Below are 18,595 nucleotides of genomic sequence, written 5' to 3'. Positions count from 1 at the left end.
TGTGTGTGTGTGTGTGTGTGTGTGTGTGTGTGTGTGTGTGTGTGTGTGTCTCAGTCCTGTCTCAGGAGGATGTTGAAGACGTTTACATATTTGGAATTATGATAGCAGGAACTCAGCTTTTTGGCATTGGTGGGGCTCTGTTTTATCGACTTTTGAAGGAGACATCAGCAGCAATTTTGGCCATGGCAAAGCTTCCGAGTCGGTGTGAAGGTTTGGTCCACGCTGTAGGAACTCTAAATCAACTGACAAAGTCCATGCTCAATAATCCAGGTATACAATCCAACATTTTTCAGTCAGGTCATCTGGACAGTTTCTTTAAAGAAATCTGGACAGTTTCTTTAAAGAAACTGTCCAGATGACCTTCGGTCGTAGAACTGCTATTGTTACTGATCTGGTAGTTTTTAGAATCTAGGCATAAGATTCCAGGGTGTTGTTTAATCAGAGCTAAGAAACCTTTAAAAACCTCCCTTTTTGTTAGAATTGAACCAAGCTTCTCAAATCTATGAGCACGAAGTGATGAAATGATAGTCTACAATCTTACATTTTATGCTTTGCTTTAATTAATGATTTGCAGGGGAACAGCGTTATAGCAGAAATCCAGTGATTATTTGGTTACATAACAAAGTCAGTAGTCAAAAGTCCACTTGTCAGTTGAAAGGTGTTACTGTTGATTGTTGATCCATGGGACAAAACAGTCCAATCGTGTTGTAATTCCTTTGCTCCAATGAGCTGAACCAAAGAATTATAAATCTGTAAAGCTCCGATGAGTAAAAACGGAAAATTATAAATCCATAAGCTATGTTGAGATAAAATAGAAATATATTAATCCTCACTCTGTTGAGCCAAAATAAGGTAAGGTGATTAGGTTCAGGGGAAGACTTTTGCTGTTCTGAGACCCCAGCGAACACTCAGAAACCAAGATCGTTACTGAACTCGATGAGCCGTCAGCCGACATCTAGAGTTTACTTCGTGTTCCCTGAATCTTCCGGAGTGAAATATCAAAAATTAAGTTTAGTTGGAAAAATTAAAAAAAGTTAAAAAAAATTGTTTAGTTGGAAAAAAAATAAAAAATAAAAGTCAAAATCTAAAGTGTGTTCAAAAACTCCATCAAACTAAAAGGAGAAAAATCAAAAAATACAAAGGCATCTTCAGAATCCCATAATGCAGCAAAAATAGGGAAACTCTCCTAAAATGTAGTAATTAAGACTTTAAAAATACCAAATTTAATGTAACTTGTAAATCCCCATAACAAAATGTTGTCAAGAGTCCTAATATTCTACTGGTGTATATAGCTATAAGCTATTTTGATTATTTAATTTTATTTTAGGACAGCTATTAGTATGTGTCATACTATCTCTTCTCGAAGACCCTTTGTCAAAGGGGATCCTTGAATGATGAAGCTGGTGACAATCATCCCTTAGTTGCTTTTGAAGAATATTTCATACCGCATTCAATAAAATTCAATCTTGGAAACTTGAGTTTGCTTTCAGGTCCGAGCTGAGTTGATAAAAATTATTTTATTTTTTTAAATTATTATTTTCCTCTTCGGATCTTCAAGTTCCCTTTAGTTACTGAATGTGTCAATGAACTGTTCTTTAAAACTCTCCCAAGTGCTTCAGCGCTCCAGAATGGACATCCTGAACTGATTATCTGAAATGCACATCACTTGACAAGGTCATCCATGTTTTTGTGTTTTTAAGACATGCTTTTAGTAGAGTTGCATTCGGGCCCAAAAAATCTGACCCGACATGGCCCCAGCCCGTAGCCATAATTTCCGAACCCCACCCGACCTGACAAATTAACAGTAATTGCAGGTTTGAACCCGAACCCCCCCTCCCCCCCAGACATTTTAATTAAGCTTTTACTGCCTATATAGTTATTGATGCTCGGCGGACACGCGTGGCTGAATAAAAGGGGGCAGAAGATTGGTGCTGAGGAAGTGTTTGTCCTTTCGAGGCTGTCAAAGTGCATTAAATCCTTGCTTCTGCCTGCATTCTGTTTAATTCAGACACAGACCCTACTCTGACATGTTGAATATTTTGGGATTTCACCTGTTTGGGTGGTCGGCTGTGTGCGTCCGTTCGCTGAGTGCAGCGGCTGAATAAATGTCCATTTGAGCTTTGATGGATCGCTGGCAGTAGTCCATCTGAAGCTTAACTGAACTTTATTTTTTTACATCTTTCAAGGCCGATCAGCACACGGTCAAATGGCCGCTTGCGACTGGTGGATGTATGGCAAGCCACGTTGCCATATAACTGGATCGTCAGCCGCGCGCGTCCACTGACGCAATCAAAAGCCTGACACCGGCCCTAATCTGGGTTGGGCCAGGCTCCGGGTTCAGATTAGAAATGAGAACTGTAGAAGTTACAGATTGTATTCACTGGAGTCCATGGACAAATATAATTTTGCATCATCAACATAACAATGAAAATTTTTCCCATGCTAATTAATAACATTACCTAATAAAAATATATTAAGCATATATAAAGTAGAGTATTGGTCCAAACACTGAACCCTGAAGAACTCTATGACTAACAGAAGATGATTTATTATTTTTATTTACAAATTGGAATCTATCAGATAAATATGATTTAAACCATTTTAGAGCTGTTCATGTAATTTCAATATTATATTAAAGTCTTTGTAGTAAAATATTGTGATCAAATGTATCAAATGCAGCACTGAGGTCTAACAAGGTGGCTTCGTCCATAATAAAAGTGCGAGACGACATCCTTTTCCAGAACAGGCCCATTTCATCCACAGTAAAAATTTGTTCAGAACGGTAGCCCCCCTTAGCAATCACATCTTTGAACTCATGTTAACAAACTCCTCCGCTCCTGCTGTATCAGCGGACACAGCCTCTCTGTGCAGAGAAACACTTTTTAATCCAAATTGTTTTTATCCAAAGTGATGGTTTTTTTTCTGCAGTCATTAATCCACACAACCAATGCAGCTTCCATCTTAACAATTGTGCCATAGGCAGCCAGCAACATCCGCGTACGTACGGCCATCTTAAAGTTTGTCCACAGGTTCTACTTTTTCTTTAATCGTCAGCATCTTCCACTGGCATTTCAGTTCACCACCAGAAACTTTTAAACACACAAAACCTTTGGGAGCTGTCCAGTTGGAACAAGAGCCGAGGTAAACAAACCACCTGCTACTAGTGTAACAGCGACCGTCTGCTACTATAACAGACAATCAGCGGCCGGGAAAACAGAGCTGATGGTTACTGATCCAATCAGCGCCTGGGTTGCTAAACGCAATGTTTCTTAAAGAGACATGTCCTCACATGATTTACACTTACAGTTGAATCTTACTTTTGTAAAGTTTAATTTTCTTTAAAAAAAAAAAACTTTTTCCATGTGACGTGAATTAAATTTTACTTTTGAAAGGCTGGTTCAACATTCATATCTTTGCTTTGCAAAAATACTGTTCACCATAAAACAGTGCCCAGAGGCACTACAGTACAGCACAGCATTGATTTGAGGAAAATGTAGTCCGTCTGAGTGGCGATTACAGTAAAGTTGGAGGCCGAATGAAAGAAAACTACAAAATGGTGGCGCCTGTCTGAATTGTTATTTTTTTTTTGTAAACAACTTTTTCATATCCCCGAGTTCTGTACAATGATATTACTGTACAGTCCACATTTGTGTGTAAAAAATGTGCAATATTTTGGACTTCCTCAAACTGCGATAAAGCGAATCCACATAAGTCGAACCGTGAAGTTACGAGGGACTACTGTAAATTGTTGGTCAAAGAAGACAGTTCCGGACACTTGAGTAGGCGACAAAATCAGCCGCCTGTTGAGAAAGTAGATGTACACTTAAATAGCTTTTTGTTTAGATTTGTGGATGAATTAATATAAATGTGTTTTATTCTGTTTGCAGAGTGGTGTATTAACTGTGAAAGTGGGCGGGGCTTATGGCACATACGTCATCAACAAACAGACGCCCAACAGACAGATCTGGCTGTCTTCCCCCAGCAGGTTAGATTGAAAATAAAATTATCAGAAACATGTCTCCAGGTGTCAAATATCATGGCCTTTTCATTATGGAACTATAGCTGAATGTAGCGTTTTTGTTCTGTTTTTACATAATTTTCTTCCATTTATTTTTATCAATTTATATGCCTTCTTTTAAGATTGTCTGCTGTTGTCATGTACAGGTTACACCTTGTAAATGAGTCATCGAGGCTCAATGAGACTAACCTGTAGAAATAAAGTTGGAATTGAATTGAAATTATGACTTTCAGTAATCTATGGGATTTATGGGACTTTCTGAGCAAAAGAATGACTGTAAAGGCTGCAGACCTGGGTGCCACCACAGCACAGTGGTTACAACTGTTGCCTCATAGCAAGAAGAAAGCAGCCTGGGGCCTCTTTGGGTGGAGTTTACATGTTCTCTCCATGAATGCACAGCAGCTCCCCCGGCTTCTCTGCAGTCCTTCAGCATCAAACTCATCCGTTTTTCAAGCCGTGCTAAAAGTTGGTCCCTCTTCAAACTGAATTCGGTATTCAGTGACTCGGAGAACTGGACAGGACCGTCCGAAAAATTTCTTTGGTCCAGGACCAGCTGCTCCCACCCCACCGAGTGCACACCGAGTGCACTCTGAGTGCAGCCTGCCGGCCAGGTGGCCCCTTGAGTAGGGTAGTCGTTGTCCGAAGGTCCGGCGTTTTTTTTTTTTTTTTTTTCTCCGGACCCCAACCGAACTCTTCATCTGGACCTTTGTGGTTCTGCTCAGTTCCGACCAGGATCGCTGTGTGGTATTTTGCTGTCTTTCTGTTGGACTGGCTCCTCGTGGAAGTCTGCATTCGGTGTGGGAGAAGTTGACCCAAATTGGACCAAAACCGAACCAAGCTGGGCTGTAGGGGAACTCGTCCCGAACAGAGCCGGTAAACTTCAGCGGGCAGCCCATTACCTTTCACCGAAGAACTGTCCACCTCCGTGGGGTTTGCTGTTGGCAGCGGTGGTGCATGACGGAATCGGACCAGAACAGAACCGAGCTAAAGACGACTTCATTCTCTTGGGTCAGTTCTCATCGTTTTTAGCCTGGAGGAAGCCTCATGCTGTGAAGCGCTGAGGAGCAGTTCATCATTGTTCACCTGGAGGAAGCCTTGTGCTGTGAAGTGCTGAGGAGCAGCGCCGAGAAGCAGAAGCAGCTGATCGAAAGAAAACCGGAGTTTACATCGGAGTTCTCTGGGCTTCCATCTAAAACTCACTTGGATAATAACTTAGATATGTGTGGGTCCTCCGGTTCAGAACGGGTCAGCTGAAGGTTTTGTTCCAGGATCACGTTGTTGTCCTCTGTTTACATGAACCAAGTCAGGACCATGCTTTGGTATTTGTTGTGGATTATCAGCTTCTACCTGTTGGTACTGAACCCAGCATCTGTTCATCATTAGAGCAGCTGCACCAGCTGCAGCTGGAATGATTCATCTTCATAGGGGTGCTCCCCTCAGCCCAATTCAAACTCCAGTTGGGCCACAACATCTGACCTGTCAGCCCACTTGGTCTATGAAGCTGTCTGGTGTGAGACTTTTCTGAATCAGTTGCAATATTTCCATCATTTACAGAGCTCTGACTTCCTGGAGTCACTGAACATTGTTGACACATCTGGATTTGCCTCTCCCTGCAATATTCATTGTTTCTGGGTTCTGAGTAATCATGTCTTTTTTTTTTCTTTTCTCGTGGTTCAATTATGGGGGCTAATTGTCACACTCCTGTAATTACACATCTGTCACAAAAAAACACAAGAAAATGTCTGATGATAATGTTGTTACTTCTCTCAAAGATTCAGCCCAACCCTGGACCCCCCACTCATTACAGCACACCAAATGATTTTATAAACATGTCAGGGCATTTTCTGTAGGGGAATACATGTACAGGATATTGGACTTCTGGTCCGGTCAAACCCGTACCCTTTAACAGGTTTTACTCTGGACCGGCCTCAAACATATATAAACCATGAGTTTTTGTAACAAACTTAATTCATGTCCATCGAAGAAAACACAAAGAATCTGTAATTTAAATACAGTTCTGTAATGTTTATTTTCAGTTTGAATGATGACATGGAAATTATGGCAAATATTGAATATGAATATGAACCAATAATATTATTTTAGAAAGTAAATGGCATAACTCTGAGGACTTTAAGAAGGGGTTTTGATTAAGTTTGGACTAAGGTCTAGCTCTAAACATTAAAATTTAAGTAAGTTTATCTCAAATTCATGAATTAAATTATCCAAACAAACAGTTGGCACTGTTCAGTGGTCCTCTCATCAGAAGGAAGTGTCAGGGTTTTCAAGGCAGATCAGGACAGAAGAACCCAGTTGCGCAGGCAGGACTCAAGAGGCAGATGTATAAAATAAAAATACTTTTAATAATAATAATAATAATAATAATAATAAATCAAAAGGCTGACATGGCAGCAAAACTTACATGGACTCAAGAAACAGGATCACACAGGCAGGACAAGACAGGCAATACCCAACGACGAACCGACAATGACAGAACTGACAGACAGACTTTAACTACACGCAACCAGGACAAGACACAGGTGATGATAATCAGACAATCAATACAGACACAAGGGAGAACAGACAGGGGGAAGGCCCACTAGATGGTGCCATCCCTACAGGAAGATGTTCATCTCTGATTACCACAGCGGATGCATGAAGGAAGCCGGTGGCCCACTGTCCCAAGAAGGATGTCGTTTCTCAGGGCTGCGGTTTGTTTGGCTCGTACCTTTAGCTCCAGGTTATTTGAGATTGTTCAGGATGTCCACCATCTCTCAGTTGGACACGTCTTTCATCATATGGCTGTTGTTTCTCAGAGAGTCTCATCAACTCTCCACAATTCAAATTCAATTCAACTCAATTCAGTTTATTTATATAGCGCCAAATCACAACAAAGTTGTCTCAGGGCACTTTACAGGAACATTCACATACATAAAAAACAATTAGTAAATTTCTCTATCTAAGGAGTCCAGCAGACAAGTTGAATCTTGGCTTTGTTGCAGTCTCCCATCCTGAGCAAGCACAGTGGCAACAGTGGAAAGGAAAAACTCCCTTTTAAAAGGAAGAAACCTCCAGCAGAACCAGGCTTAGGACAAGCGGCCATCTGCTTTGACCGGCTGGTTGAGAGGACAGGAAGGAGAGACAGACGAACATAGAATGGTAGGTCCAGGTATAGGTCCAGGTCCAGGTGTATCTGAAAGACAAAAACACATGTTAAGGATAGAAAAAATAATTACAAATACAAAACAGGTTGAGCAGAGTAAGTAAAGACAGTAGCAGAGTGAAAATTGTGGTCAGTTTGTCCTCCAGCAGTCTAAGCCTATAGCAGCATCACCAAGGGACAGCTCAGGAAACCCAAGCCGACCCTAACAATAGGATTTAGCAAAAAGGAAAGTTAAGCCTAGTTTTAAAACTGGATAATGTGTCAGCCTCACAGACAGAGATTGGAAGTTAGTTCCACAAGAGAGGAGCCTGATAACTGAAAGATCTGCCTCCCATTCTGTTTTTGTCAATTCTAGGAACCACAAGTAAACCTGCAGTCTGAGAGCGAAGTGCTCTGTTAGGAAAATATGGAACAATAAGATCTGTAATATAAGATGGAGCCAGGTTGTTGAGAGCTTGTAGGTTAGAAGAAATATTTTGAATTCTATTCTGGATTTGACAGGGAGCCAATGGAGAGAAACTAAAACTGGAGAAATATGATCTCTCCCAGTAACTCCAGTTAAGACTCTGGCAGCAGCATTTTGGATCAACTGAAGACGTTTTAATGATAAACCATTGCAATAGTCCAGTCTAGACGTGACAAATGCATGGACCAGTTTTTCTGCATCATTTTTAGATGAGATGTTTCTAATTTTAGTGATATTACGCAGGGGGAAGAAGGTGGTTCTAGTAACGTTTTTAATGTGGGGGATAAAAGACATGTCCTGATCAAAAATAACACCAAGATTTTTAACATTTGAGCTGGAGGACAGATTAATGCCATCTAAGGAGGGAGAAAGACTGAAACATTCATTCCTAAGGTGCTCAGGTCCAAAAACAAAAACCTCAGTCTTGTCTGTGTTCAACAGGAGAAAATGAATGGTAATCCAGGTTTTTATGTCTTTAAGACATGCTTGTAGTCTAAGTAGCTGATTGGATTCATTGGCTTTAATGGACAAATATAATTGTGTGTCATCAGCATAACAATGAAAATTTATTCCATGCTGTTTAATAACTACCTAATAGAAGCATAAAGTAAAGAGTATGGGCCCAAGCACTGAGCCCTGAGGAACTCCATGACTAACTTTGGTGTATGAAGATTTATTATTTACATTTACAAACTGGAATCTATCAGATAGATATGATTTAAACCATTTTAGAGCTGTTCCTGTAATCCCAATATCATATTCAAGCCTCTGTATTAAAATATTGTGATCAACTGTATCAAATGCAGCACTGAAGTCTAACAGGACCAGTAGAGACAGAAGTCCATTGTCTGAGGCCACGAGGATATTATTTACTTTTACTAGTGCTGTTTCTGTGCTATGATAAGCTCTAAACCCTGACTGAAACTCTTCAAACAGATTATTTATTTGTAGATGTTCACACAACTGACCTGCAACTATTTTCTCTAGAATTTTTGAGATGAAAGTTAGATTAGATATAGATCTATAGTTGGCCAGAATTTCTGAATCAAGATCAGACTTTTTAAGTAAAGGTTTAATTACAGCAACCTTAAAGCGCTGTGGTACATAACCATTCATTAAAGACAAATTAAGTAGATCCAAAATGTGGACATTAATTAGGGGAAATACCTCTTAAAACAGTCTGGTTGGGATGGGATCTAGCAGGCATGTGGATGGTTTGGATGAGGTTATTATTTTTGACAATTCAGAGCTCAACAGGACAAAAACTGTCCAAACATAGATCAGGCTCTAGTGAAATTTTTAAAGTTGCCTCATTTGACAGGGGACTAGAGATAGTAGAAGGAAGGATGGTTTGAATTTTCTCTCTAATTGAAATAATTTTATTTATAAAGAATCTCATGAAGTCATCACTACTTATAGTTGTAGGGATTCATGGTTCAACAGAAATGGGACTTTTAATTAGTCTAGCAATAGTACTAAACAGAAACCTAGGGTTATTTTTATTCTCCTATTAAAGATGAGTAATATAACGTTCTAGCTTTACGGAGAGCTTTTTTATATGTTAGCAGACTATCTTTCCAATTTAAATAAAATTCTTCAACATTAGTAGAGCGCCATTTTTCTCCAGGTTTATAGATGCCTGCTTTAAAGTACGCAATTCAGAATTGAACCAAGGAGCCAGTTACCTCTGATTGATTACTTTCTTTTTCAGTGGAGCAATTTTATCAAGTGAAGTTTGCATTGAAGTTGTAAGATGATGAACTAGATGATCTAAGTCTCTGTTCTCTGATGCATTACTCTGCAAGACAGAGGAAACATTGATGGAAGAGATTGTTTAAATTTGGTTACAGCATTTTCTGATAAGCACCTGCTGAGATGAAATTTACTCTCAGTGACTGTGTAGTCATTTAATGTAAACTCAAATGTTATTAAAAAATGGTCGGACAGAATAGGATTTTGAGGAACTACTAGCAAGTCTTTAATCTCTACACCATAGGTCAGAACTAAATCAAGAGTGTGATGATAAGAATGAGTAGATGTGCGGACGTTTTGGGTAAAACCAAATGAGTCTATTAAGTTATTAAAGGCTATGCTTAACCTATCACTGTCAACATCCACATGAATATTGAAATCACCCATTATGATGATTTTATCAGTATTTAATAATAAGTCAGTTAATAATTCTGAGAATTCAGACAAAACCTGAGAGTAAGCGCCTGGTGGACGATATATAACAACTAGTAAAAGTGGCTTTTCTGATTTCCATTTTGGATGAGAAAGACTGAGGGACAGTGATTCAAAAGAATCATAACTAATAACTGGTTTGGCATTAATCAATAATCCTGACTGAAAAATAGAAGCTACTCCTCCACCTCGGCCAGTTGTTCTAGGAACATGAAAATTTAAATTATTAACAGGAGTGGATTCATTTATACCAACAAAATCCTCCTGTTGTAGCCAAGTTTCTGTCAGACAGAATAAATCAATATGATGATCAGTTATCAGTTCATTAACTAACAGGGATTTAGAGGAAAGAGATCTGATGTTCAATAATCCACATTTAATGATTTTATGACTTTGCTCTGGTAAAGTAACTGTGTTTATTTTAATCAGATTTTTATGGTTTATATTTTTAGAGTTGATTTTTTGTTTATTTAATTTGAGCCGTGGGCGAGTTGACACTGTTTCAATGTGGGTGTGGGTGGGTAACAGAGGAGAAGCAGCAGAGAGGTGTGGAGGACTACAACTCTGCTTCCTGGACTGGACCCTGGGTTGTCAATAATTTGGGGGATAAACAAAATCAGCCATATTTCTAGAAAGAAGAGCAGCTCCATCCAAAGTGGGATGGATGCCATCTCTCCGCATCAGACCAGGTTTTCCCCAGAAAGAACTCCAGTTATCTATGTAGCCCATGTCGTTGTCAGAATACCACCTGGACACCCAGCGGTTAAATGACGACATACGGCTAAACATGTCATCGCTGGTCAGGTTGGGGAGGGGGCCAGAGAAAACTACGGAGTCCAACATGGTTTTAGCAAAGTCGCACACCAAAGCAACATTAATTTTAGTGACCTCCGATTGGCGTAACCGGGTGTCATTACCGCCGACGTGAATAACAATCTTACTGTATTTAGCCTTAGCCTTAGTCAGCAGTTTCAGATATGATTCTATGTCGCCCGCTCTGGCCCCCGGAATGCATTTGACTATGGCCGCTGGAGTCCCTAAAGTCACGTTTCGGACTATGGAGCTTCCAATAACCAGGGTCTTTTTCTCAGCGGGTGTGTCACTGAGCGAGGAAAATCGATTAGAAACGTGAACTGGGAGCTTAGCCTTAGCACTACGCTTGCTCCGGACGTCACCCAGCCAGCCTGGGGTCTCGGCTGCTCGGGGTCTGCTGGAGGACCGCTAACGGGAGCTAGCCTCTGTGGTTCCACGCTGTCTAAGGGGACCTGGCTAGCTACTGGTTTTTCTACAGCGTGGAGCCGAGCTTCCATTTCAGACAGCCTCTCCTCCAAAGCTACCAAAAGACTACATTTGTTACATGTATCATTATCACTAAAGGAGGCAGAGGAATAACTAAACATCTGACACAAGGAACAAGAGAAAACAGAGGAAGCAGGGAGAGAAGCAGCAGCCATGCTAAGCTAACGCTAGCAGGAGCTAGCAGAGCCAAATACACCAATAAAACCCGAGAAGTGTTGAAAGATAAGAGTTGTTTTACGCACTAGCCAACAGTAGAAAAACAACTTTACTAAGTGTGTTTGTAAACTAGAATGAAAAACTGCAAAAGACAGATAAATCCAGAAAACAGAGACGACTCGAGCAAACAACTCACTCGAGCTACCGACAGACAAACAGGAAAGGACACAATACGTCTCACCACAAACGTGCAACGTCACAACCACTCGTTCCATCTGCTCAGCTAATGATCCCAAGCCAACTTTCCTCATCGGCTGACATCTCACAACTCCCTTGGTGTTCAGTATACCTGGCACCAGGAAGACGGGCCCCTTAACTTTTAACCAATCAGAGGGCTTCTTAAAGTAGGAGTATCCCACTGTACAGGTCCTTCTCAAAAAAATAGCATATTGTGATAAAGATCATTATTTTCCATAATGTAATGATAAAAATGAAACTTTCATATATTTCAGATTCATTGCACACCAACTGAAATATTTCAGGTCTTTAATTGTTTTAATACTGATGATTATGGCATACAGCTCATGAAAAGCCAAAATGCCTGTCCCAAAAAATTAGCATATTTCATCCCACCAATGAAAGACAAGTGTTTTTAATACAAAAAACACCAACCTTCAAATAATCATGTTCAGTTATGCACTCAATACTTGGTCGGGAATCCTTTTGCATGAATGACTGCTTCAATGCGGCGTGGCATGGAGGCAATCAGCCTGTGGCACTGCTGAGGTGTTATGGAGGCCCAGGATGCTTCGATAGCGGCCTTAAGCTCATCCAGAGTGTTGGGTCTTGCGTCTCTCAACTTTATCTTCACAATATCCCACAGGTTCTCTATGGGATTCAGGTCAGGAGAGTTGGCAGGCCAATTGAGCACAGTAATACAACGGTCAGTAAACCATTTACCAGTGGTTTTGGCACTGTGAGCAGGTGCCAGGTCGTGCTGAAAAATGAAATCTTCATCTCCATAAAGCTTTTCAGCAGATGGAAGCATGAAGTGCTCCAAAATCTCCTGATAGCTAGCTGCATTGACCCTGCCCTTGATAAAACACAGTGGACCAACACCAGCAGATGACATGACATCCCAGTGACTGTGGAAACTTGACACTGGACCTCAAGCAATGTGAATTCTGTGTCTCCTCTCTTCCTCCAGACTCTGGGACCTTGATTTCCAAAGGAAATGCAAAATTTACTGTAATTCTAGAACATAACTTTGGACCACTCAGCAGCAGTCCCAGGCGAGATGCTTCTGACGCAGTCTCTTGTTCAAAAGTGGCTTGACCTGGGGAATGCGGCACCTGTAGCCCATTTCCTATACACGCCTGTGCATGGTGGCTGTGGCTGTTTCTACTCCAGACTCAGTCCACTGCTTCCGCAGGTCCCCCAAGGTCTGGAATCGGCCCTTCTCCACAATCCTCCTCAGGGTCCGGTCACCTCTTCTCGTTGTGCAGCGTTTTCTGCCACACTTTTCCCTTCCCACAGACTTCCCACTGAGGTGCCTTGATACAGCACTCTGGGAACAGCCTATTCGTTCAGCAATTTCTTTCTGTCTTACCCTCTTGCTTGAGGGTGTCAATGATGGCCTTCTGGACAGCAGTCAGGTTGACAGTCTTACCCATGATTGCGGTTTTGAGTAATGAACAAGGCTGGGAGTTTTTAAAAGCCTCAGGAATCTTTTGCAGGTGTTTAGAGTTACGTCGTTGATTCAGATGGTTAGGTTAATAGCTTGTTTAGAGAACCTTTTCATGATATGCTGATTTTTTGGGGACAGGCATTTTGGGTTTTTATGAGCTGTATGCCATAATCATCAGTATTAAAACAGTTAAAGACCTGAAATATTTTAGTTGGTGTGCAATGAATCTGAAATATATGAAAGTTTCATTTTTATCATTACATTATGGAAAATAATGACCTTTATCACAATATGCTAATTTCTTGAGAAGGACCTGTATAGTTAATGCAATTAAAATCTCCCTTCACAGTTCTTCAGAGAAGATAATACAATGACCCTTTGTTAAGGATGTGTGACACCATGCTGATACAAACAATATAGGTTTCTTTGAATCAGAACTTCTACTGGGGGGTTAACTTCCTTTACTGTCATGGTGACCAATCCCTGTTGATAAGGCCAAGTGAAGCTCTTTGATCAAGACCCTTCTTCAGGAGTCTTAAAGTCTGGTGACTCAGCATAAAAGGTGAATTACACAAAGGGGGTCTAAGGCCAAATGAAGCTCTTTGATCAAGACCCTTCTTCAGGAGTCTCAAAGTCTGGTGACTCAGCATAAAAGGTGGATTACACAAAGGGGGTCCAGAATCATGTAACATGTCAGGGTGGTCTCAACTGTAGATTTTAACACACACAAAAGGTTAACAAAGAAACTTCCTGTGATAGAGCAGGATGCCAGTATCTGTCCCAGATTAGAAGGAAAGGAGGGGGTAGAGTAGACGTAGTGTCTCTGAGGACATTTGGCTTAAGGTTCTTGGAAGGATGGACGCTACTTTCCCCCACTTGAGATTTACAACTTGGGTACCTTGTTGGTGAATTGCAACTAACAGCTTCCTTGCTTTAGGAGTGTTCCAAAGAGTCACGGTTGACAGTTCCATGAATGAAACAGGAAGTTGAGGATGTTCCACAAAGTTCAACGGATAAATCCACAATGAAACAGGAAGTTGAGGGTATTCCACAAAGTCCAAAGGATAAATCCATAGAAAGGGAAACAAAAAATAACAAAAGTATTCCAACTGGTATCCACAATGTCCTCTGGAGGGCATGGTGAAGTAGACCAAGGACGATAGTGTAGACCAAGGATGTTTATGGCGTAGACTAGATTGTTCGTATGGTGACTATGCCAACTCAGTATACTATTTGTCTATATAATGCAATAAGTAAAATAAATCTTAAAACGTATAAGTCTAATGTCAAATTACTTGACAACTAAATTGTTCTAAGTTTTTTAAGTACGCTAAATCAAAAGGTACTGATAATAAAATAAAGGACTTGAACAACACTGATTTTGTATATGCATCCGTGGCATAGGGGTTGTATAGGTTAATGATTAAATGTTAAATGGGAATTAAACATGCAATAGGAGAATTTGGGAAAAATCCATCCGTCCATCCATCCATTTTCTTCCGCTTATCCGGGGTCGGGTCACGGGGGTAGCAGCCTAAGTAGGGAGGCCCAGACTTCCCTCTCCCCAGCCACTTGGGCCAGCTCTTCCGGGGGAATCCCGAGGCGTTCCCAGGCCAGCCGAGAAACATAGTCCCTCCAGCGTGTCCTGGGTCTTCCTCTGGGCCTCCTTCCAGTGGGACGTGTCCGGAACACTTCACCAGGGAGGCGTCCAGAAGGCATCCTAAACAGATGCCCAAGCCACCTCAACTGGCTCCTCTCGACGTGGAGAAGCAGCGGCTCTACTCTGAGTCTCTCCCGGATGATCGAGCTTCTCACCCTATCTCTAAAGGAGAGCTCACACACCCTGCGGAGAAAACTCATTTTGGCCGCTTGTATCCGAGATCTCATTCTTTCGGTCACAACCCAAAGCTCGTGACCATAGATGAGGGTAGGAACGTAGATCGATCGGTAAATTGAGAGCTTCGCCTTTTGACTCAGCTCTCTCTTCACCACGACAGACCTGTACAGCGCCTGCTTCACTGCTGGCGCTGCACCTATCCGCCTATCGATCTCACGTTCCATTTTTCCCTAATTCATGAACAAGACCCCAAGATACTTAAACTCCTCCACTTGGGGTAGGACCTCCTCCCTGACCCGGAGAGGGCACTCTACCCTTTTCTGGCTCAAGACCATGGCCTCGGATTTGGAGGAACTGATTTTCATCCCAGATGCATCGCATTCGGCTGCGAACCGCTCCAGCGAAAGCTGTAGATCATGATCTGATGACGCAAATAAGACCACATCATCTGCAAAAAGCAGAGACGCAATCCTAAGGCCACCAAAACAGATCCCCTCAACACTTTGGCTGCGCCTAGAAATTCTGTCCATAAAAGTTATGAACAGAATCTGTGACAAAGGGCAACCTTGGCAGAGTCCAACTCTCACTGGGAACAAGCCCGACTTACTGCCGGCAATGCGGATCATGCTCTGACACCTGTCATACAGGGACCTAACAGCCCATATCAAAGGGCCCGGTACCCCATACTCCCAGAGTACCCCCCACAGGTTTCCCCGAGGGACGCGGTCGAACGCCTTTTCCAAGTCCACAAAGCACCGGTTGGGCAAACTCCCACGCACCCTCCAGGACCTTACTGAGAGTGTAGAGCTGGTCCAGTGTTCCACGGCCAGGACAAAAACCACACTGCTCCTCCTGAGTCCGAGGTTCGACTATCCGACGGACCCTCCTCTCCAGAACCCCCGAGTAGACCTTACCAGGGAGGCTTAAGAACGTGATTCCCCTGTAGTTGGAACACACTCTACGGTCCCCCTTTTTGAATAGGGGGACCACCACCCCGGTCTGCCAATCCAGGGGAACTTCCCCTGATGTCCACGCAATATTGCAGAGTCGCCTAAGCCAACACAACCTTACAACATCCAGATCCTTAAGGAACTCTGGGTGAATCTCATCCACCCCTGGGGCCCTGCCACCGAGGAGCTTTTTAACCACCTCGGTGACCTCAGCACCAGAGATTGGCACCTGTAGCCCATTTCCTGGGCACGCCTGTGCACGGTGGCTCTGGATGTTTCTACTCCAGACTCAGTCCACTGCTTCCGCAGGTCCCCCAAGGTCTGGAATCGGTCTTTCTCCACAATCCTCCTCAGGATCCGGTCACCTCTTCTCGTTGTGCAGCGTTTTCTGCCACACTTTTCCCTTCCCACAGACTTCCCACTGAGGTGCCTTGATCCATCAATCTGGGAACAGCCTATTCGTTCAGCAATTTCTTTCTGTGTCTTACCCTCTTGCTTGAGGGAGTCAATGATGGCCTTCTGGACAGCAGTCAGGTCGGCAGTCTTACCCATGATTGCGGTTTTGAGTAATGAACAAGGCTGGGAGTTTTTAAAAGCCTCAGGAATCTTTTGCAGGTGTTTAGAGTTACGTCGTTGATTCAGATGGTTAGGTTAATAGCTTGTTTAGAGAACCTTTTCATGATATGCTAATTTTTTGGGACAGGCATTTTGGGTTTTCATGAGCTGTATGCCATAATCATCAGTATTAAAACAATTAAAGACCTGAAATATTTCAGTTGGTGTGCAGTGAATCTGAAATATATGAAAGTTTCATTTTTATCATTACATTATGGAAAATAATGACCTTTATCACAATATGCTCATTTTTTGAGAAGGACCTGTATACCGTGTGTGGTAAGCCTGGGACCACAAGAAATGAGTGATTCAGTTCTCTACGGTTCCATTTAAGCCTGAGGGTACAACTACCCTCAGCTTTTAAGGTACGAGACGATCTTAAATCGTTTTGGAAATGAAAAGTCTTTCTAACCATTTGGAGGTTAGAGTGTTTAAGCACTAAGGCCTCATAAAGGTCTTGGCTGATGGCGGACTTATCAGTCCAAAGAGACAACACAACATCATTCACTTGATATTCCTGAACCTTAATACCTTTAACCACTTGTGGGAGGTAATATTCACTGGATGTTGATTGGCTCAGCGAACACAAGAACATTTCATGTTGGGCTAGTGCTAGCTTCAATGGTTGATCATGTGTGCCTGGCATTACCTGAGTTTGGGGCAGGATCTCATTGTCCTGAGAGTTGTTATCAGGTTGGGAGATGTTTGTTTCATCAGAAGTATTCAGTGTGGCACACTAAGAGGTTACTTCTGGAGAGAAAGCGATGGATAACGGTTGGCGTACTTGCGTCCAGACTTTGAGATTCTTGAAATCAATCAAAGGCTGAAACCGGTTTAAAAGATCTTGTCCTATTAGGAAAGGGATTGATTCCATTTACGACACATACAGGGTGTATAAGAGTCATTGGGCCAATCTGAATCTCAATCAGTACCACCTGGGATAAGGTGGTTTCTTCAGAAGAGTACGGTCGTACTTCTAATGAACAGTTCTGAAGGATTAAATCTTTGCCAGCATGATTTGCTGCTAACCGTAGTTTTTCAAACAGTGTGGCAGATATTAAAGTGATGTCAGCTCCTGTGTCCAGGAGAGCATCATGAGACAGGACTTGTTTCAGGGTCAGCAAAAGATAGAACTTTTTTGCTACCCCCTTTTCAGTAAGGTCACACAAAAACTTGTGTACCGGAGGTTTTATTCGGATCCTGGAGTCATCGTTTTCAAACAAAGGATCTTCAGCAGTTGTTTGTACTGTTAAAACAGCACTGGTTATATTTGACTGGTCAGTTTCTTTTACTGGACCAGACATGTCAACATTTGAGGTCTCTACTTCAGCTACAGGAGAGGGATCACAATCTGTCGCCGCAGATGGAGGGTTCAACTCCTTAGCTTGTGGTTCCAACGGCTCATTGATAACATTTAGAGACTCAGGTTTTGGAGCAGAAGATGTTATAGACAGGAGATCAGCCTTCTTAGACTTTTCATGTTTACTCATTTCTTCTACTATACGTCGGATCATTTCCATCTCTTTGGAAGTAAAACCTTTATCGTCTTCATCTCGTTCAGGTTTTGATTCTTTCATCTTTTCGGAACATCTTTGACCTGGTGAACGTCTTTCTCTTTCAGATCTGTAGTGACGGTTCTGGAACTGATGGTTTTGCCTTCTGTCAGGTTGATCATAACCTGAAAATTGACGATTATAATTAGGAGAGCGTCTTCCTCCTTGATAATCCTTGTATTTTCGGTAATCAGGGCTTGGATAACCATGGTCTCTCCAAAGCCCCTTATCCACAAGGCCGGTTCTTGTTGGACCCTGTTGTGTCCAGTTCTGGTGGGACCTCTTTTTTTCTGTCTCCACAGTGCCCGTATTTCCCATTTAGTGGGCGGATTGTTCACCTACAGTGGGCGGATTGTTCACCTCTATTGAGCGGATTATTAATATCAACGCACCTTACCAGCTGGTGGCGCTATTGCTACATTACATCTGGAAATGCAGACTGTTACAGACACCATCTTTTCAGACCTTTGAACTGCTGCATTTTAAACTGGGCCGCTCCAACCCCATGTTGATTGCGGTGCTTTATCGACCGCCCAAATCCTCCACAGGCTTCATCAGTGAACTGTCTGTCTTTCTCACTGCAATACTGTTAAAATACGACCGTGTGCTGATTCTAGGGGACTTCAATGTGCACGTCTGTTGCCCTGAAAAGCCTTTGGTTCAGGACTTT

The 18,595-nt window shown here is 42.1% G+C and overlaps 1 protein-coding gene across 1 annotated transcript in view; it reads left to right on the top strand.

Moving 5' to 3' along the window:
- fxn (frataxin) overlaps window positions 1-18,595 on the top strand; it is a gene marked incomplete at its 5' end in the record, with an annotated part of 109,190 nt that overhangs the window by 34,314 nt on the left and 56,281 nt on the right. Inside the window, 1 exon segment of the mRNA XM_037680654.1 lies at window positions 3,888-3,985. Within this exon segment, the coding sequence (XP_037536582.1) occupies window positions 3,888-3,985 (98 nt within the window).

Source organism: Nematolebias whitei, chromosome 8 (genome assembly GCF_014905685.2).
Source record: "Nematolebias whitei isolate Nwh7 chromosome 8, NemWhi1, whole genome shotgun sequence".
In the NCBI taxonomy this organism is placed as follows: Eukaryota; Metazoa; Chordata; class Actinopteri; order Cyprinodontiformes; family Rivulidae; genus Nematolebias; species Nematolebias whitei.
The sequence above is the reverse complement of the archived record's forward strand: the minus strand, read 5'-3'. Positions and strand labels throughout refer to the sequence as shown.